General features: G+C 44.4%; 1 protein-coding gene across 1 annotated transcript; it reads right to left on the reverse strand.

Annotated features, from left to right (window-relative positions):
- Positions 1 to 10,094: 10,094 nt before the first annotated feature.
- Positions 10,095 to 22,237, reverse strand: stk17al (serine/threonine kinase 17a like). Its single transcript, XM_030408557.1, has 7 exons — positions 21,889 to 22,237; positions 18,212 to 18,424; positions 14,168 to 14,312; positions 13,235 to 13,361; positions 13,083 to 13,131; positions 12,601 to 12,780; positions 10,095 to 11,904 (listed from the first exon to the last, which is right to left on the reverse strand). The coding sequence occupies exons 1-7, from the start codon at positions 21,999 to 22,001 to the stop codon at positions 11,613 to 11,615; spliced, it is 1,119 nt and encodes a 372-aa protein (XP_030264417.1). The 5' UTR covers positions 22,002 to 22,237; the 3' UTR covers positions 10,095 to 11,612.
- Positions 22,238 to 22,580: the final 343 nt, after the last annotated feature.

Consider the following 22,580-nt stretch of genomic DNA (forward strand, 5'->3'; position numbering starts at 1 on the left):
TGTTTTATTTCGTTTGTATTTATTGGACCTACACCATGGATTCAAGACATTTGGTCTAAGTCTCATGTCATTTTTTTTCTTGGGACAGTCAAGTCAAGTGGAGTCACTTCTGCCCCACCCAAAATACTGCAGTCTTACCTGATGTATCACACCTTTTTAAAGAGAAAAGCCTAAGTATTTGTGCCTGAAATGACATCATTGGTCAGTATATCTCACTTTAGTATAACAGCAATTTGAATATCTATTGATAATCAGTAAAATAAAGGTAATAAAACTAAAATAAACATCATGAAAATGTATTTATTTCTTGATTCTTTTGCCATGAAAAAAAAAATAGTAAGTACTTGAGTATATGTGCCCCCATTGTTATTCAACCCAATAAAAATGTAAAGTGTGCTATATAAGGTTTTTTGAGGCGCCAACTTAAAGTCGCAAACAGCGTCTCATCCTCGCAGCACCTTGGGAGGCCTCACTATAAAAAACAGCCACTCTGAGACGAGGAACATCATGTTCTCTTTCCTGTGTATTTTTTCAATGGAGATTGCTGCCATTAGCCACAACAGCCCGGTAAGTAATAATAGAGCTCTTTATTTATCTTGCAATTTTTTGGGGGGTCAAGCTCATTTAATTTGATATTTCCCAGCGTGTCATGTATAACCAGGGGTGAGAGCACGCTTGCATAAGAGCCCCAGAAATCCTGCTGTGTTTACACTTCCAGGGACTTTTACTCTGCACTCTGAAAGCATGAACCCCAATGAGACCGAGCTTATTATTTTGCTCCTCGATCTAAGGCAAACAGTAAGTGCACTTTAGTTTGGCAGAAAAGTGTCTCGAGGAATGTTGTGTGTCTTGTAAGGTTATAGTAGATTTTTCTTTGGGATAACAGAGATGCTTTCGCAGCTGCTGTAGTGCTGCGAGCGTCAGTGTCCTCTTGATCCAAGCGCTGAAGAAAACAGTTCGGGATGATGCATTTCCAAGTTAGAAGCAGCTACACCAATGCTAACTATTGATCCAGATATCACTGATGTTTGATTGTAATTTTGATGTACAAAATACCTATAATTCTAACCTAATAATTGAGTGGCATCTAGCCGTGAAGCTGCAGATTTCATAAAAGAAAATCATCTCACCCTGAAAGTTTTAAAGGTACAATATGTAAGACTTGACAGGTAACTGCTGCTAACTTTAGCTACCATTAGCTAGTTAGCTCAGTTAGCTGCACAGGAGCTTTTGACCACGAGGGGACGGGGCTAGCTGGTTAGCATGCTAACAAAAAAGACAAAATTCTGTCGATAATTTTAGTTAATTCTTGAATGTTTTCCACTAAACTTCAGAAGTCCTTCTTCACAGCCATTGTTTGGTTTTGTCCATTCAGGGCCACTGTAGAAACATGGTGGTGCAGCAAGGAGCCGCTTATTCTACCACAATGAAAACACAATCCTACACATTGGACCTTTAATGATCCTACAAGAAATCTGTCTTCGCCCTATTCCTGCTGGCATGACTCGCGCTTCTTTCACATCTCTGTGGGATGACAGACCGATGAGGAGGATTTTTCCTTTAAGGCACCGTGCACTCTGCAGCTGCAGAATAATATTGATGTTCTTTTGGTCCTCTTCTGTTTTCCACCCACACACATTTTCATGCCCAGCGTCAAACTTCCAGACAAACAAACGATGATTATCAAAGACGAGCTCACATCGCATGCCACTGCGCTGTTGTTGTGGAAGAAACTGTGTCTTTTCTGCAACACCGCAATACGTTTGACACAGATTAACACAGAACAGGGTGAGAACGGATGAAAAGTCGTTTATAAAAAAATGATTCTCAGGGTAAAAAGGGCTAAGACATCTTGTCCTCGCGATATGTCAAAGGTCCTGATCTCACTTGACATTCATCTGCAGCCCAGTAAAAAATAAGGCCTGCCATGTGGTGAGGACAGGCTGTCACATCAGGAAGTCTGTATTTGACTGACAGAGTGTAAAACTGTTTGTGCAGACTTGACTGACAGGAAGGTCCATTAAGCTAATAGAAGGCCCAGGTGAATCTGGGAGAGCGGAAGCCGCTCTGTACTCAAAGGGCCTGTACCTTTCCACACTACTGGGATTTTATTACCAGGTCTCCAGATAACATTGTTCCTCAAACAGCTTTCCATGACCCGTCTGACCTCCAGCTATTGTTTCCAGGCTCTTTTTTCACACACTGATTTGGCCGATTACACCAGGAAGCTTCAAGACAATATGAAAATTTTTGACAGGAATGACAAAGTTGAGCGCACACTTGCGCAGACACACTCACGCACAAACATGCACACGCCTTTGTACCTCTGTGGAAGACAGTTACATAACACAAAGAGCCAGTAGAGCAAAAAAAACGAGGAGAAAGAAAGAAAACAAGTAATCACACAAAAAAGATGTGACAGTTGACTTTTCGACCAATTAATTGTCCCAGGCTCCAGGAAAAACCTTGAAAAATATTCCTGGAGGCCGGTTCCACTGAAAAGTCACCGAATTCTACGGCTTGTTTTTCATTGTGTCAAAATCTTTAACCGCACCCGAAGAACTCATAATACCGACACGTCAACAGGTGGCAGCTCACCCACGCTGCCAACACAAATTAACTCACGCTGCTGCCAGAAAGAGCCTTATTACAGATACAAGAATTTCTTGAGAACAAGTCATCACAGTCAGATGATCATCACTCACCTGCCTCTGACAGCCAAGCATGTTTTCTAAATTAAAGGAGAGTCATCCAGTAGAATAAACAAAGCCATGCAATCGAGATGGCTCAAGGGATGGGAGTGACGGTCTGCTGGTTGATTCATCAGTCTGGTCCAGACTGAAATATCTCCACAGCTATTTGAGGGATTGTCATGTTACTTTGTATAGACATTCATGGTTACCAGATGATAAATCCTAGTGGCTTTTCCTTAAGTGCCACCATCAGGATTTTTGTGAAACGCTGAACGGAGCAGCATGACATTTTGTACACATTCATGTCTTCCTCGGGATGAATTGGGAATCTGATCATCTTTTCATGGAGTGCCTTCGTAATGTAACAATTACCATTTGTCCAATACTTTAGTTTAGGACATTTTCGTCAGCCTCGGCTGTAAGTCTGCAAGTCTGCACATCCGAAGTTATGTTGCACCGTCCGACACATGCAGTGAGTGTTTGCCTGTCTCTGCCCATCCGCCACTCACGCAGATGCAGACTGGTGGCGAAAGATCGAGAACCTCAAGGAGCTGCTGGTGGCCGAAGTGAAGATCACTGTTTTGCGAGTAACACACATGGCGTATAAAAGCTTCAAATTCACGATATTGTGTCACCTCCTGTCTGTGCAATGGTTAGTGTGGAAAGTATGGGTGAAACTTGAGAAGGTGAACGTGGTTACACCTGCTAAACGTCAACATTTCACATTGTGAACATATTTGCATGCAGCCTCACAGAGTGCTACCATGGCTGCAGACTCCTGTTTGATATTGTATAAAAACAAATATGGACACAGTGATAAATGAAAGAAGGAGAAAGACCTCTTATCCTATCCCTGACGCAAAGCACGTGTCTTGATGCTTAAAGTAGGTACTTGCCCATGTGATTGTGATTGTGATAGTGTGTGTGTGTGTGTGTGTGTGTGCTCCAAATAACTCCCTAATCCGGTACTGTAGTAAACAAGGAGAGCGCTGTGGGTTGAAAATCAAGAGCTCGAAAAGATCCAGACCACCAGAATCTGTTCCTCGTCAGTCTGAAAACCTGGACTCCCTCCCAAGATTGTAGTGAGTCAGCGGACACAGTTCACTGTGGGTACTCGGGCAGCTGTGTGTGTGTGTGTGTGTGTGTGTGTGTGTGTGTGTGTGTAAACTACAGTTTAAGCACATGTGAGTGGCCATTCGTGTTCACCGCGTCCTGCAAAATCCAAACAACAGAGCTGCCAGTGTTTTTGTTTTCTCTCCATGAGCTTACCCGCAATGAAATTGAACCTTTTTTTAGGATTAATTCAGCAGTGTCCCTTATTTCGGTGTGGTTTCTCACACAGCGCTCGAGTTGAAAAGTTCCCTCCGAGCTGAGTGTGCCTATTGTGTGGCTCTTGTGAGTATGATGTGTGCCCGTAGTGCCCCCGTGTCGATGGAGGTTGTAGTCACCGCAGACAGAGGAAAACAGGCGGCGGCATCAGGTCGTGCTGCTCTTTGTTGAGAATGCTTTTGTTGTTCTTTGACCGTTTCCAGGGACAGAATAAATAGCTCCGCTTAACCAAAGGCATTTGCCTCCCTCGCTGCTCCGGACGCACCACCATGAGAAACGTATTACCGGCGGTTACGAGTGTTTTGCCTCTCCTGGAAATGCCTCTCCTTTCTGTTTTTCTTTTGCAAGCATTGGCGGGACACGTGAAAGAAATGTTCTCCATCGTTTGGCCGGGTCAACACCGGGGAATCACAGAGGGAAAAGCCAGGCTTTGATTTGCCATGGTTGGTCTTATCTCTACGAAAGACCACGGCATTTTGGGGATTAGGAGACAGAACCTCAGGTAAACGTGAGGATTTGTTTCTTGTTTTCATCCTCTTAAGGTCGACTTATACCAGCTACTGATCATCCGTCAGCATCGAGAGGCCCTGAATTTATTGTTGGCTTTATGTGGATCGTTTAAAGATCATAAGGTTGGCATCAAGGTCGATGCTGGAATGCAGCAGGAGGTCAGAGTGTCGAGGATGTCAGCTGAGCGGATTCCTAAAGGGATGAAATATTTCTTTATTACCAGCCATACATCATCATTATCAGCTTATATGGCAACATTTCTAAAGGGCAGAAGAGTTGAAAATAAATGATTAACAGAGTTGGAGAGGGAGGCTGGTGCAGGTTTTCCAAAACCCTGGAGGATAAAGTTTTTTCTTTTCCCGATCCCCTACACACACACACACACACACAGGGTGTTCTCTGACATCAGTGTACTTCGTAACAGTGGTATAATCAGGAACATAAGCGTAAAGGAATTTCCACATTATATAAGGTGCAAGGGGACCTACTTCTGAGAAAGCTGGTGTACTCAGGAGATCTAGAGATAGTCCGATTGGGAGAGACAGGGAGGGCGAAAAACATGACAGCTAGAGGAGATACAGAGAGGCACCCGAAGCAGAGGATCAGGCCAGATGGAGAGTGAGGGGCTGGGAACACTTCATTTATGTCTAACTAGGGATGGAAACAGGCCAGTCGTGGAGGCAGCGGGTTTGCCTAGAACGTAAGAATGGGATGAATACAAAAGGGCACTCCAGTAGTAGGACATCTAATTATATACACATGTGTATAACTGCCTAGAAGACAGATCCAGTTCAGGCATCATGAAAGGGTCAAACTGTTTGGGACGAAGCGCCACACACAGTTAGAAAAGGCAGATCAAGGGGTGAGATATCGCAGAGCACCACGAAGCATCACGCCACATGGGTGACACGAAATACCCAAAGTGCTGTTAACTGGAAGATGAAGCGAAAGATTGTGACTCAGCAGCAATGCTAAATTCATCATGCTGACATCTCAAAACGAGCCCGCATGACAAGTACCAGCCTCTGAAAGACAGTTTCAAAGAGTAGCCAAAACGTGTATTCACAAGTGATCCACAGGGACCCAAAGAGACTTTTTTCCCCCATAGCTGTAAAATGGTGGATATCCTTTTTTCTTTTTTTCTTTTCTGAGTGTCACAATCCTCGTTTCACCACCGTAATTTGATACTTTCTTCCTCGTAACATTTGGAAAGTCAACAATAAATCAATCCATCCCTTTTCAATCAATCCCTCGGCTAGCAGAAGTTTCTTTTTTGGAGATTTTTTTGGTGGCCCAGAGCAGCTTTTGTAAGAGTGAACTGGACTTCGCCTGATGCTGGATCCAACCCTCATTCTACATCCATGGCTCAATGTGACTATGCTGCTGTCAAAGGACAAAATGTAACTTTCTGGATAAAGATAGCTGATTGTTGAGTTTCATCTTCAGGTCGTCAAATACTGACAACCTGAGCCACCAAGCCAAAGCGTCAGTATTTGAAGACCTCGGGATAATCAGAGATTTACATCTAGTTGCTCTACTAAGAGGAAAAGTCAGGGGGTCACCAAGGTCATTCTGATTCATCCTCTGAGCACCGCGGGTATCTCTACTGTTGGAATCCATCAAACGATTGTCAAGATGCCAAGCCAAGATGTAAATATATTTCAGTCTGGGACAAAATGGCGGACTGACACTGCCAACTTTAGATGAATGACGGCAGAGACATTAAACATACGGAAAGCCGCAAGTTCGCTGACGTAACACATGCAAAATCCCTTTCTGGAGCTCTCTGTGCTGCCTTTGTTGCTATTGTGTTTGTTGCTATTTTGATACTATCTGGCTTCATGCGGAACAGTATGTAAAATATATATATATATATAAAAAAAATCTAATTTAGATATTTGACTATGAGGAAGATAAGTGCTTTACATAAACAAATATTCAATTACAGTCCCAAAACCACTTCTGTTGTGCCCGTGGCACATGGATGGAAAAACCACTCTCAAAATTTCCATCAGCTGTCAAACAATTTTTCGGGTTATGTAACTGAACTTTTTGACCTATGCAGTGTAGAAAGTAGCTTTCCAGCCTCCCCATGAGGTTAACATTCAGAAATCCCAGTTCAGGATTTCCACTAACCCCCAGGGATGAATGTGTTATGACTGGAGGTGCTGACAGACTTGTCTTCAGGATGTGCGGCTGGTTAGCGTGTGATGAAACTCCTGTTGAGCGCCCACAGCGAAAAAAACATCTCACAAGCCCGGCAGATGTCAAAGCACCAGGTTTTGCAAAGTGCAATCACTATTTGTTATATTGATGTTAACTGTTTTGCTTTGCGTTGCACGGACTCAGGAGAGATAAACGGACCACACAGAGTTCTTTGCCTCACCGAAGCACTACCTGATAGCCCTAGAAAACCATTAAGCGCGACCTTAGTTCAAGCCGCAAAGATTGTTGAGAGCAGGTTGTCACAGTAAACTTTTTGTCTGCTCGTTGTGTTTGTTTGGATCTGCAGAAGTGCTCTCCTATTCCGTGGAGCTCTCACCGGTCAGCAGAGACGGCACAGATTGTCTCCACATCTGTCTTAAATCCTGCCCTAATGCTCACCTTGAATATAGAAAGTCCCATCAACTGATGCTAAGAGTCCCTCTAAGAAAACAACCACTTCATCAACCACTTCATAACCGGGTATGTTTATGTGTGTCTGTGCATAGCATGAAAACAATACTGCCCCCCCACAGAGAAAACAACCCCCACGATGAGGCTATAGGAGGGACGAGAGGCATAAAGGACAAGGTTTGAAAAAAGGACATTTCTGGCATTCCTCGGCAGGATTTTCTTCAGGGGAAGCAGTCGGTCCAGCCAAGAGCCACCGGAGCAGGACCCTGCAGGGAGCCCCGCTTTCTCAGAGCAGAACTGGAACTGGCTCAGTGCCGACCACAAGAGGAAAAGCACATTAAAGCAAGCATTCAGGATATTGTCAGGGAGGGATATTGTTTAACCTGACACAAGTAAACAAGCACGAGAGTGTGCATGAGAAAGAAAGACAGAGAGAGAAAGAAAATTTACTACAGTGGAAAGCATTACGCTGTGTTCCTCTTCACAGGATGCTGGCATTTCCTGTTCAGAGCGGCTGCTGGATATTTATGGAAGACCGGCCCAAGAGAGGATTTTTATGCTCTTTATGATGCTCTGTTTCTTGAAATAGACATGCTGAGAGGAAAAGCAGATGCTTCACGTGTGATCGGGTCAAAACATAGGTAATCTGTTTTGATACCAGGTCTGCTTTTCTTCGGAGTACAAATGCAGGTAATCTATCAGCGTTAGGGCAAATAGAATCACTGAGCTGTATTTATATGAAATACAAAAAATACTATCCAAAGAGCCGTCTCATTCCGAGGGGTCACAGGATGATTAACAGGAGAGAGAATATGAGGGAAAGAAAAACCCTGAAACCGCCGTTCCACGAGACACAAAGCTTTTGCCAAATCAAGCCTCTATAAACTAATCAAATGAAACAATCTGAGCATGGAATTTTCATCTTTGGTTCAATTACCAGCCCGCCATAGACATAACCTCTAAAGAGAGGTTGCCAGTAGACATTGCGTCACTTTAAAGGCTCAATTACCAAAGCAGTTAAAAACCACTATCCTAGAGGATACTCGGGTTTGTTTGCATTGTTAAATGCCAGTGAGTGCAATTAAATGACATACGGCAACTGAATTCTGTAAGATCAGAGGTCCACTGATAACTGTCATGCATTCCATTTTATTTATATGAATTTGGCATTATTAAAAACGGGCAAATTGACTTTTCATTGAAGATATTCAACTCGGAGTTTGCAAGTGAGAGGAAATGATACAACCGTGCTATCTGGTGGCTTTGAAAGACACTAAGACGCCGAGCTAAATTCTGACAGGCTAGCAAGAACAATCCTAACATGCCGATGTTGAGCAGGTAGGCCTCTAATTATGTTAGAGTTTGGTTTAGCTTGCAAGTAGGGCTGCACAAAAAATCGTTAAAAAATCGCGATCTCGATTCACACATACACGTGATCTCATTTCTACCCACAGCGATTCTGAAGCATTTTATATCTCGAGCTGAATCACAAACAAATGCTCCTATTTTCTTCCCGGATTTCTTGAAGCACCCCCGAAACGCAGCACTGCCGCTGCCTCCTCCCTCAACCTGTGGTAAAGCATCTTCACAACACGTGATTCAGTGGCGGAAGCCCGCCTGCAGTTGAGTGTTTGGAAGGAGTGAGTGAGAAGCCGTTGTTAGAAGGGGCAGCAAGCCGCCAATCTGCCCGTCCTTTTGGCAGCTAGGACTGCGGTTTTACCCTCCGAGGCGGCAAATCGGCGGACCAAAACAGACCCCCTGATTTGCCGCCTCGGAGGGTACACTTATTTCCGCCTCGCCTGCTAGATGAGCAACTGGACAGCCGCTGAGATCCGGGAGATGCTAGCGTCTCCTGGATCTCTAGTTGTATGGTTGTGTTAGACCGTTCCTAACCACAAGCTAGGAACGGTCGCTACTTTCAAATTAAAAGCCCCCCGCTAAGAACCCAGTTCTAAACTCCAATGGGGTGCAATGTAAAGCTCTTATTTTGAAGACAAATTCGTTGTTAACTGTTCACAGCCCAACTTCGGGCTTCACGTCACATCACATGTTTACCTCTACCTCTAAGGCGGCTTTTGGAAAAGGAGAATATATTATGCCTCCGTTTTAGAAAGCCGATCACAGCAGCTATCACATATCACCTAGCCAGAGATACGGCCCCAATAAACACTGTACAACACGAGGTATTGAAGGATGCCCTCTCATCTTGGAGACTAATTTTTTTTTTTTACTTTTGTAAAAAATCATTTCTCATCCAATGATAGAACTTGAACAAAACAAAAAAAACATTGCTTTGGCAGAGGCATAGTAGTATGCCTCTGACAGGCATATTAGTATGCCTCTGCCAAAGCAATGTTTTTTTTGTTTTGTTTAAGTTTATATGTTTTGTTTAAGTTTATGTGAAAAAAATCGTGCCAGAGAATCGTGATCTCAATTCTAAGCCAAAAAATTGTGATTCACATTTTTTCCAGAATCGTGCAGCCCTACTTGTAAGCATGCTAACATTTACTTATTAGCACTAAACAAAAAGTACAGCAAAGCTCGTTGGGAATGTCGATGATGCTGCAGGTATTTGGACATGAACTTAATATTGGTTGATTTGTTTTCACTTGCTGGTGGCACTGGAGCAGAAGTCAACCTGAAATTAGCATTTGGCAATCAATCAGTTGGGGAGATATTTCAGTCTGGACCTAAATGGTTAACCAATATTCCTCAAGCCAGCAGGTAACATAACTAGAAAATAATTTACTGGTAAAGAATGTGTAGATGGAATATTTAGAATTTCTGTGTGTGAATCTAGAATCAGTTTTTTATTTTTTTTATCTGAAGGGAAATTAGAAAATGTTAACGTTCCACTGCCCGGAAAGTAAAGTAAAGTAATGCTGCCACTAGTTAGATTTACTTTCCATTGTTGCTCTAGAAAACAATCACACACACACAAATAGGGGAGTTTGATACAAAATGCACATGTATTTTTCTTCATTACATTTGCAATGCATGCCATCAACATTTATTCATTTTAACATAACGTCCACAGGGACAAGTGCAAACCTGCCTGAAATTCTTGAGCAGAAATAAAAACAAAAACACAAGAATAAGTAAAAGTTAATGTACAAAATAAGACATGATATAAGGATGTTAACATTCATACACTATTAAAAAAAATCAAAAACACAACAATCTTCTTAGATTAATCTTAATACTAACTCATAATATACATTTCAGTTCTTTTTTTGACAAATTCTTCCCAGTTTTTCTGCTCCCGAGCGTCCGAAGGCAAACATCACATATTTATACAAATCTTCAGTTCACCATATCATTGTTCATCCATTACTTAAGTTCTTGCTTTTTGACCCCCCACACCGTTCCCTCTTTCCAAGACTGATGTTCTTGCCAAATTTGATGAGCACGAAATCGAGTGGCAACCTCGCAGTTAAGTACATTTAAAAACTTGTGCAACTTGTGCAATAGCAAACAAAACAAACAAAAAAAATGGACAAAGAAAAATAATATTAACACACAAGTGAGGTTAAAAAGGTGGCACTTTGTGAAAAAAAAAAAAAGGTAACGTAACCAAAACAGTGGATGGTGAGATGTGGTTATATCTACAGTACATTGTGAGACAGCCGACTGTGCTTGATGAGCCTTTGGTTTCCAATAACAACATAAAAAGTGCTCGAGATTGTCCTAAGAATGCTACTATTTCCATCTTGAACTCAGGCATTGATGTGGCTTATGGTATATTTAAGGGGGTGAAGTGGCATAACAAACACACATAAATAAAACACACACAACAGTGGAACAGTTGACGTCTGGCTTCGGCGTATGTGCTGTCCTTTGCTCTAATTCTTCTGTTAGGAACAACCATCTGTCAAAACCCTTAACTTCTTTCAACAAAAACTCATCACAGAAGGTATGTCTGGGTCAGCTGAAGCAAAACTTGTTTTGATGAGAGCACTCAGTGAGTGAAGTCATTTCCCAAGGAAGCGGCAGGCTGCCTCTTCTCTGAAACCCAGTTCAAAAGGCTAATTGGGTGAAAAGAGAAACCAGTGTGCGTGCAGGGGTGAATTAGCCACAGTGTTGAGCCAACCCCAGTTCAGTTCTGTCACTTTTAAGGCAGCAGTGCAGTCCTGCGACAAAGTCTTTGCGTATCTTCTCCCACTTCTTTCTCCTCTCACATTCCTTCCGTGCAATCATAAATCGGCACGGAGTGGCGTGTACTATGCAAACACACACACATACACGCTCGCACGCACGCATGCACACACAGAGGTATGGAACTACACATAGCCCAGCTCACAGACATCACAGCAGTAGAAGCAGCCAGCGGCAGGCATACAGCATCCATATAGCATGGCCCTGAGTCAGATCAAGACCAACAAGCTGCGGGCTCACTGGCTTTCAGCGTCTGCTTCGTGGAGTTTTCGAAATTTGATCAATCTCTCTCCATCTGCGAGACGTCGTTCAGCAGATCAGCTCCTGCTTTATCTCGGGCCGCGTGGGGAAGGGCGGCTCGCTGAACGAGAAGGCGTCACGACCTGTCTTCAACTCACCCTTGCCCGGGCACATGAGGTATGACCCGATCAAGTCCAGCTCAGGTGAGGGAGCCGGGCTCTCGGGCTCTGACTCCGACTGGCTCGTCTCCGGCTCATCCAAAGAGGAGTCCGACCCAGCATGGAGGTGCGGGTGGGAGTGGGGATGAGGGAGCGAGTTCAGCCAGGGGTGGTTGAGGCCTTCTTCTGCCGTGGCTCTCTTCCTGTACACACAAACACAATAACACAGAGGATGAGTGGAAATTCCCGAAGAGTTAACATAACTGATGGATTGCCTGGATCTTCCGATTTACTCAATCTGTTCTCTTGTAGACGTCGGCGATATTTCTTTTCAACATTTGGTTTGGAAAAACCACAGGAAGGCACTTTTTTTTTGCTCTCAGTTCTTTCCCCTACATCTTTCAGCGATTACTCACACACTGAGGACTCTTCCACTTTTTCCATCACTACAATCTGCTGCAATTAAACGATACTAACTAGAGATTATAGCTCTGACAAATTAAGTATCAGAGGTTTTGAGCAGAATTGGGGTTAGAGTTAAGTGGTGGTGTTTATAGCTTCCCTTAAAAATCCCCCTCGTTTAACTTTTTTTTTTTTTTTTTAAACGTGGTGACACTCTGTTTGGTGTCAAACCTGTCCTAAAATATTTCTTATTAAAACGAGGTGAGTTTACAACCACCAGCTGCAACAACGGAAATGACTTCTCGCCTACGTGACGTAAATCTCGTTACCACAAACACTCATTCAGACGTGTGCGGATGTACTTCCGTGCCGGTGTGAACTTGACTCACATCCTTGACGTGCAGACAGCTCAAAGTGATGCTGATGCAAATCTTTTAGTTTTTAGCCAGAAAGAGAGCATCTGATCAGATCTAAGCCTTTACCGTAAAGAGCCTCACCTGGGGTTTTTAACCAACAAGGACTTGATGAAGTCAACAGCCAGGGAGGAGATCCCCTCGAATGTGTCCTGCGAGTAGTCGATGTTGACTTGGGAGATGTTGAGGAATGTCTCCTGCTTGTCTTCACCCAGGAAGGGAGACTCGCCCGTCAGCATGACGTAGGTCAGGACCCCGATACTCCTAGAGAAAGGGGAACAAAGAGGAGGAGGTTATGAGGAAATCTTCTCTGATGGTTACAGAGTCTGTGTTGCGTCACACTTCAGATTTGGCTGTCCTCCACTGTGCCGCTGTAGTCATTAATTAACTGCAAGAAGCAAGAATGATCTTGTGGTCAAAGGTCTAGACTGTCTTTTGCACATTAGGGAGGTGATACCTCCGTCTTGAATATGTCTTTGTTCCCAGGAGAAAGGCACAGACTAATTGAGTTCTGCATAGCACCCATTAAAATGAGTGGAAATAGACTCATTAACCACAGCACTTACCACATGTCTGTCGCAGTGCTAATGGGTTCATAGCTCAGGATCTCGGGCGCTGCAACAGAAAAAACACGGCCCCAATCAGTCATGATAAATGGCACTCTGGTTGAGAAGACACAGGTGATTCCGGGTATTCTGGTGCTGAGAGCAGGACTCACCCACATACTCTGGGGTGCCCAGGATCTCCCTGACTTCTGTGATGTTGTCCATACGTCTGGACAAGCCAAAGTCCACAATACGAATATCCCCCAGAGGTTTGGCACTCGTCAGCAAGATGTTCTGGGGCTGGAAAGTACGGACGCTCAGATTAGACAGAGGTTCCTTACATAATGACTATTCAAGACGACTGAGGTCATTAATTACATGTCAGCATGAATGAGTCAAGGCATTTGTGGCAAATGGTCTGAAGAGGATTTGGGGTCTGGTTCATCAGTCAGCACCTAGCTGCTCCTCTGACATCATCCTCTAAGCCTATCAGTTAATACTGTAAACAGGTAGGATGTCTCTGCCAACCACTTGGATGGGTCCAAGGTTTGTGTGTGCCAATACTGTGGTGTACATCCAACTGTGCTTTATCCTGGGGAACACTGGCCTGATGCCAGAGTTGGTTTGAAACTCTAAGATAGGCACAGGAGGGTCAGGCCTGGGCCAGTACAGTCAAACCTCAGGAGTGACTAAATGGTGCATGAGATTCACCTCTTGGAAACTTTCAACCTCACACTATGTTATTAAATACCAAAATATTTAAAGCATCAGTCTGATGTATTTCAACTGATCCCTTAATCTACAACACATGCGGGGGTTTTTGTTAGCCGCTTATTCACTTTTTAAAGAATCATAAACATGTGTAATTAGAAACCAGATACTTGGTTAATAGAAAGAAAATCCCAGTGATGACCGCCATGTTACCTCAGGGCCCCATGAAGAAAATATGATAGTTCAGTCGGGTCCCTTTATCGTCCCAATCCTTGTGGGAACAGGGTCGTGACACACTGAATGAGTTGCGGTTGCGTAACAGAAATCATACCTCCCCTCAGTCTACCACTCGAGGGAGTAGCCTGTCCTATATTATCATATTATGTTTCACTTACTTTCAGATCCAGGTGCACCACATTGTTCCGATGCAGGAAGGCCACTCCAGTCAGGATCTGCTTGGCCAGCCGGATCACATCTTTCTCTGTGAAGGCCTCGTCGTTATCGGCAACACACTGGTTGAAGATTTCGCCACCGGCGGCGCTGGAAGGAAAGCACAGGAAGGAAAACTGAGAAAACAAAACAAGGATAAGACGAGAAGAAAGAACTGTGCATGGACAGCCACCCAGCGGAGTTTAGTTTGGCATACTTTCAGTTATGATTATTCATTTCAACTTGTCATAATAAATTCCCCCCTTAAACTGTATAAACACGCCCTTCCTCTCAGTTTGAATTGCAATAAGTTTGACAATAGCGAATTCCAACCCATCCCATTAGCAGAATTTCAGTGAACAAACTCAAAGTCATTTCCACTTGCTTTAAGATTATGTAATGCCCCATCTCCTCACTAGTGTACTTTGGCTTGGAAGCACAAAGTTCATCCACATGTACACACTGCATGTGAGTCCAGCATGAATCAATATAATATTAGGTACTCAGACTGCTTGTACTCCCGTTTCCCAGGAATATTAAAGCAGATAAGAAGGGTCATAACAGCTTACAGCAGGTTTGGATAAGGCCTTTTACTGCCTGATATACAGCAGGCTAACCTAATAAATCAAAATAGGGCAAACAGCGAGCAAAACGTAGGCCAACTAAAAGATTAAAAGTTTTCTTTCAGTAGAAGACTGATCTCTAAGAAAGGTAGTCGGAGAAAGTTACAAGTTTGCACTCTTTGAGCCTCAGCCTGCATGTTTTTTTTAAACTTGTTCACTCAAAACAGCTCAGGTGTAAGTGCTAATCCCTCTGTGGAATTCATTAATTAGACAACTCAGTGGTGACTTCTCACATTGCCGTTGAAGGAATAAGTCAGATTCCTGTCTGGTCTTGCTGCGCTTGTGTAACAAAGTTAACTGAAGTGGAGACACGGTGGATTTACGTTGGATGCTCCATCAGTCAGATCGATGCCTGAAGCTGACAGTTCACCCCAAAAACCAGAGCCATGTGTGGGGGATTTAGATGGCACACATGCTTTTCATCTTCCAGGGCCCTGGGCACGACTGTTACATAACCAGCCCTGCCCAATCCCCTGTTAGCTTCTTAACCCTGCACTCTTTACTGTCCTCAGCTGTGAAAATAGCACCCATGTTTTTCGGGATTTAGGGGATATCCGTCATTGGTCCGTATAATCTTTTCTTTTTTCCCTCCAAGCACAAAATACTTGACCTGCCACCTACCCCACTTGTTGCAAACATGCTCAATCCCACTTAAGACCCCCCCCCCCCAAGAGTTTGGAGTGCAGTGGAGGCAGACAATGAAACTCAGCACTGAATCTGTTTACATTGATGTGCACATTTCTACTAAATTCAAGAAAGTCTGGTGTTAGTGTTTTCATTTGGGAGAGGAAATGGAAGACATATGAGTGTGGTTTTGAAAACTGCAATGGAGAAAAACCAACATACCACCCTTTCACAATGAACTTGAATCCATCAATTAAACACAGATTTGACTGATTACTGTACCTGACTGAACATTTAAGGGGCTTGACATGGGAAAGTGTTTCAAAAGCTTCATTAAGCTGTCCGCAGAAGGCCTGAGAGGATGTAAAATCTCGATAAAGACCATCTTGTTTGAATTCAACAGACTGCACACATTCTGGCCAAGCACTTAGGAATGATCCGATAGTTCCCTGAAGTCTAAATGTTGTCTAACTCTGCGCTTTCCATCCTTCCAAGAGAGTTAATGTACACTACTCCAGAGTGTGTAGGAGAAATCCTCCCATGCACAGAGCTACATGAAAGAGAGTGAGGGCAAGGAGAAGCTAAACAACCCATTGAAGACCAGAGGTTATTAAGTGGGAAAGAGGCACAAACATTTATCCATTTCAAAGCTCTAAACCATTTTGACCTCTTTTAGTTCTGCAGGAGAATATATTTGGTCAAAGCTCTTCTTGGCTGACCGCATAGCTGGGTGCTTATTGACGTCAACTTATCAGCACCGTGTCACCATCAGTGTGACCCCGTCTGTTGGCTGAACTCTTTGGACAGCACCTTTACTCCAGTCATGTCCAATTAAAGCACACTTGTATCCAAGTCAAAAAAGCAGGAAATGAAAGAGTATGCTTCCTGGAGTATTCATCACTATGACTGTTTGAGCTACTGTGCACCAAAAAGGTTTCAGAGCTCAGAGGTGATGCGCGCTCATTTTTCATCATCTCTACAACTAGTCATTATGCTAGGGGGTTCTGTGGCACTGACGCATGCTGGAGATACACTTACAAAGATGATTAGAATTCAACTTCTCGCTTCCATTTCTCTAACATTACCAAGGATGTGGTTGTGGCTACCAGAGGAGTGTGTATGTGCACAGCACTTTAAACCAGCACGGGGGTGTGCTACTTTTGGGAGCCTTGCTTGCTGCTTACATTTAAACCCACAGGAAATGGAAAATGGTTTGCGATTCTTGAAACTCACGCTGAGGTCAGACGGTTTGAAGATGCAGCTTTTGGGGCTCTCACTGTGAGCACTCCTGCAGCTTTTAGGACAAAAGCAAAGTGCAATAAATAAAACCAAAAGTACGGTTTGACATTTAAAAACCAAACCCTATAATTACTCAAATGTTGTTCACATGCAGGTTGCTTGACTTTATGCTCAAAGACTTGCCAGTGCAGTGCAATTTGGCAGCCAAAGAGGAACTGCGGACCGGTGTGGACTGACCTCCTGCTATGTTTTCTCTGCAGGCATGCAGGGGTGAACAGTGGTGCTACTTCCCCTTTCACACTTCAGTCAGAGGTCAAACACAGCCCCCCCCCCCCCTCCAGAGAGGCCTTTGTTCTGCAGAGGCATTCCATGTCTCTGATGGGTGATGACTACCGAGGACTGGGCTGGAGAGGGCTTCCTGCCTGAACAGTGAGCGGTTCAGGAACAGGGGAACGGGGTTCCAGCCTAACAGCCCAGTGTTATATCTCTGTAATGAGGTGAGCATGGTAATTAAGACACTGCATGTCCTTTCCAAATCCTAATTAGAGGCTGTCATTAGGGCAGCCCAAGAACACTTACTGGATATGCATCATGTCATTTAACACCCAACCACAACAGACCAGAGCCAGACAGACGGGATGACTTTGCTGGGTCACTGGACGAGCAGCTGCTGGCCAGTTCACCTGCATGTTGACAGGCAACACACTGTCTAGAGTACTGAGCAAGATGTTCTCACAGTAGTGACTCACCAGCTCAGTTGGTGGCCTATATTATTATTTTCACACAGTGAGAATCGTGCAGTTTTTTGCCACATTGGTCTTTAATGTGACAGTTCCTGACAGTCAGTCAGCATAACAAGAAGCAGCTGCGACGAGACGAGAAACTAACCACAAAGAGAGAGAATTTCCATATAAGGCTGAGCGCAATGCGACCAGTGGAAGTGGAAGGCTACACATTTCACACGTGTGGGTTTATTATTTTTTTTATGATAGAGAGACTTGCAGGCGAGCAGCATTCAAAGAACTGACACTTCATGTGAAAACACCAAAGCAGTGATGTTCCCGTCATGCAAAACTGCAAACACAAGATGTAGCATGATGTGTATGTGTGACTTGATAGGAGGTTTTCCCAACTCAAAAGTCGCTTATTAAGCAGAAATGAGTGAGTAAATATGTTAGGGTGTTCCCTATAAGACAGTCTGGTCCTCAAATCCCTCAAACATTCTTTTTGAGCAAAACTCCCCTCGTGGAAAGTTTTTAGTGAGAGATGATTAAAGGGTTTTCATCTCCCTAATGATTGAGGGCTTAATCATTTTATCCCAGTTTTCCTGGCATGGCTCAAACACTGTCAAGTGAGGAAAGTTTAAAAGGCCATCTAAATTACCAACATCACTGTCCTCTCTTAGAAGTGGTGGTCAAAGAGTGTGTGTGCATGACACGTGACGGACTCTGCTCAAAACTTTTAACTTCTAAACTTTTAAAAACCTTTTGTGCTGTTGTTGTAACATCTGCAGTATTGTCTTACCACTCCAGAATGAGGATGATTTCAGTGTTGGTTTCGTAGACCTCATGCAGAGCCACCACGAAGGGGTTTGCCTTGGCCAACTCCAACACGGCGATCTCGTTTAAGATGTCCATGCGGCAGTCTGCGCCCTTCCGTCGCTTTCGCAGGAACTTGGCAGCATACTGCTTCCCTGTTGCCTTCTCAATGCACTTCTTTACAACCGCAAACTTTCCCCTGGGAAACAAAGAGGGGGGAGAGAGATTAGTGAGGAGACAGAATAATCACGACCACATTACTGGCTTTTCAAATATGTTTGGTCAGAGACGGTTCTGTTCTGTATCCAAGTAGTCAACTGGACCACTGTTTTAAATTTAGGTCATTTGAGCTGCAGCAAATGAAAGGCTTAAATAACTGGACACACAGTAATCGTTACAGTTAAACTGCCATGAGGTGAAACCTAGATTACAGTGCAACGTTTAGAAAAACCCGCCAACTAGCCACGAGTGCAGAAGTGTGGGCGAGGTTAAAGAACGGTTCAGAGATAAGAAGTTCAAGTGGCATCATTTGAAAAATGCAGCCTACTGCCACTGACCACTGATATGATTAGCTAAGGAGGCGTCACCAGACATTCAGTGGAAATGTCCCCCTTTCTCCACCTCTTCCTCTAGCCCTCAGGAGAGACTCACAAGAGGGAGATAAGGCTGACAGTTTTGGCAAGAGCTGCCGAATAGTGGGCAGGGACCTGATAATGCTAAAGCCACTTTTTGGGTTCGAGCAAAAACAAAGAGATGCGACAGCTGGGTTGCTGAATGTCAACTGGTAACACATGAGATTAAAAGCCAGATACGCTTTCACAACCTCATCACTTCCATTCATGCTTCTGCATATACATTGATGGATTCATAGGAGGTGTTAAGGGTCAGCCGTGGGTGTGGGCAGGATGTCCGATGTGTGCAGAATTGCCTCTCTGTGTCAAGGCGCCCACAATCGCCAGCCGTCCCTCCCAGGCTGATAATGAGGCCTTGTTCACTTCTCTTTCTTCACAGCTGACAGCAGCGGGGACAAATGGAATTGTGTTGACACCTCTGCCCAGACCATTGGCCAGAGAGTGCGTCTCCTGTGGACAATCATACAAAAGCTGACCGGTCTGCTAACAAGGCAGCCCCGAGACCTGGACCACCCACCTGACTGCGGCTGGGGAGGCCAAGCAGGGGGTCACTGCTGTTACAGTCAGGTTGGAGCCTGGACAGCCTGCGAGAAAGGACACTGTAACCTCAACGTCCATGTCCAACTGAAATCTCCATGATTTAATGAACTACACAATACAGATACGCAGCAGAAAGCTTAGGAAAAGTGACCGCAGGATGTGAATAGATGTGAACCGGGCAGAATCTAAATGAAGTGGCCAAGTCAGAAAGGTCCAGTCAGCATGGTGCCAGTCAGTTTCCCACACAGCGTTACTCCAAGCCCACTGTGCTGCGGACCAAAAACAGCAACTGTTCTGGCCAAAGCAAGGTTCTGTTTTGGCTACCACCCCGGCTGCTGTGAGGCCTGTTTCTTCTCTTTCGCCGTTTCCCAGTCTCGCAGAATGGTGACGACTCATTGTTCGGAGTGAAAAGGCAAAACCCGTCAGAGCCTTTTCATCCTTAATTAGCCAAGTTCAGAGCAGCTCACTGTGGGCTGGGAACTACATATGGGGAGAAAAGGAATGAGCGGTGGCCACGGAAAGGAGCAACAGGAGGTCTTTTCAAAGGCTGACAACAGGTCAGAGGTTACTAAACACGGCCATCTTCCAGCCGGCTTCGTTCACACTCTGCCATGTTACTAGGCAGATGCACAGCACCTCCTGGTAACTTATAACATAATTCCTTAATGTGATATTTAACACATCAAGTTGGTTTCAGACAGCTCTGTTACAGTAGAAATTCTGAGTAATGTTAATGAATGCTTTCTCAAAGACTCTGCCAAGAACCACAAAACACAATTATGCAGATCAAACGGCTGATTTGGAGGGCTCTCCCCACTAGATACTCCGCTGTCTAAACTGTCTGAAACTAGTCTGTCGTCAATCATAAAACGTTAGACGGAACTTCTCCGGCGCTGAAGATGGTGCTAATTTGATTGAGAAATTGGTTTCCTGTGGAGTCTGCGTTTTGTCTCCCTCAGCGGGGGCACTGACTCATGTCTGAAGTGCGATGAGAAATGACAGTTCTCACAGCTCTCATTTGCCTGTTTCACAGACAGACTGACACACACCATGAGTTCCTCTTCCTGCTTTCGAGTTTGGCCACAACACAGGTCCACAGGGGACCATAACTCACGATGCAAAGTTTGGTGATGAGAAGGTTTTGAAAATAAGGCTAATGAGTCTTATTGTTCCTTCAAACTTCAAAAGAGTTGAGGGAAGCATTTGGTGGAAGAGTTTCCTGTCAACATCCCACCTAATGTACAGACTATACAGCTGATCTGTTGGCATGCTGCAGTATGTACATTCCTGCAGTTAATGGGATTATGAGGCCTGAACTCAGGATGTTGTTTGGCTGGACTCATGGGAAGAGAAGGGAAGGAGGATGTAGACTAGAGGTATGAGGGCGTGAGGAGGGAGAGGGGGCATTAAGAGGCTGCATACTGTACGTTGCCTCAAGTCAACCCCCTCATGGATCGTGGCTGCTGTCCCAGGATGTCCCAGGGTGTCTGACGGGGAAAACTGGCTGCAACCCACAGACCCTCTGCAGAGGAAGCAGGCTTGCAGCTAATATTTGAGTTATACAGACAGATGCAGAATCAAACAGCTGCGGAGTTAAGTGAAACCAAAGAATGCCTTAATTCAAATTGCTTTTGAGGAAAGTCATTATTGTCTGGTCTATTGGGGAATCCCCGCACAAACACCACTGGAATGTGCACTTCTGTATCTGGGATACGGAACCCACAAAATGCATTTGGCTGGAGAGAAGCAGAGAAAAGTGTCTGATGGTAGATGCCATATTTCATGCTACATCTCCTGGAATAACACGTACAGGACCGGAGAGCAGCTCGCAGGTCTATGCACACAAATGACCACCAAAAGCCGTGGGAGTTACATTGTTTCATTACTGTTCTCTCATGAGCCTTGCTGCATATTTTGTCACTTTACCTCACACTTGTAACACTGTGACTCTTGAAATGTGATTGCAAAACTAATGAAAAAGTTGACATTTTCACTACTACACACAGTAAGCTTTAACAGACCACACTTGTAAGCTTCAACAGCAAAAGAAGCACAGGTTTTAAAACGCTTTCACCACCTTGGATGGCAGACACAGCATAAGAACAGTGTGTGTGTACACACAGTCCACAAACAGATCCAAACTTTCTGGCTCAAGTAACTTCACATAACTCAACGTTTCACCTAATTTTCAAACGGATAAAGCTGAAAAACATCACAGAAAAATTCATCCAAGACGCACAAAAGCGCATTACCATTGCGCGTGCCAAAGCGCGTCTCCATCTGCGCTTTCCCTACCCGGGGGAAGGAATGCAGGATTGGAAATGCTCAATTAACACGCTCCTCATTAGCACGTGCAGAGAACAAATGTAATATGATTACCAGATTTACACAAGATTATCTAGATATTGTTGTAAATTCCATCCCGACTGCGCACGGATTACTTCTTCATCAATGAGCGCTGCACAGCAGTCCTGCAACAAACAAAACTCACCTGCCCAGCTCTCTGCCGACCAGGTCGTAATTGGCTGTGAACGGCTCAGTCCTTATCCTCGTGTGGATTTTCGTCACCATTCCGTTTTTGTTCATCGCTGCTGAATTTGGCATTGATGTCGCGCTAGAAGTTAAATCAATCTTGTTCCACTAAGAAGCACACAGCAGAGACGATTGTTGTTTTGTTTTTGGTTTGTTATCTGATCCGCTCAAGTAAAAACTCGCATGATAAAAGACAGCAGCTGTTGTGTCAAACTACCGGGAGGTAATCCAGTCAACGCGTCCCGAACAAGAGGATGCTGCCCTGCGGGAGCGTGCGGCACAGTCGGTGTGGTAAATTAGTTTGAGTGCTACTACACATTCCTGACAATAAACTCCTCGTCGGTGCCCGCCCCTCCGCGCTGACGCTCCGCTCCGGGAGCCAATGAGCGCGCTGAAGAGGACGGACCGCGAGGTGCAAGCCAGCTGGCAAGTGGTGCGTTCAAGTGACAGGAGCTTATGGGTGCAGGTACACAAACATAGACACATACTTTCATCATTAGTTTTAGTTGAAGGGTTCCCATGATGACTTCTTAAAATAACATACCTGTGTTCTTACTTACACACGAGCAGCCTGCCATCCTAACGCATAAAGCGACTCATTATGATTAACAGCAGATTAATAATTGATTTAAAGACATTTGTAAGCCTTAA

This window comes from Sparus aurata, chromosome 23, assembly GCF_900880675.1.
Source record: "Sparus aurata chromosome 23, fSpaAur1.1, whole genome shotgun sequence".
NCBI classification, from domain to species: Eukaryota; Metazoa; Chordata; class Actinopteri; order Spariformes; family Sparidae; genus Sparus; species Sparus aurata.

Excerpts from the sequence above, each read along its gene's own strand:
- stk17al (XM_030408557.1), bottom strand. The coding sequence starts at position 22,001 with ATGCCAAATTCAGCAGCGATGAACAAAAACGGAATGGTGACGAAAATC. Across the intron at positions 13,132-13,234 it reads GGGCACCCCAGAGTATGTGG|CGCCCGAGATCCTGAGCTAT; the intron begins GTGAGTCCTGCT and ends TTTCTGTTGCAG. Across the intron at positions 11,905-12,600 it reads TTGTTGGTTAAAAACCCCAG|GAAGAGAGCCACGGCAGAAG; the intron begins GTGAGGCTCTTT and ends TTGTGTGTACAG.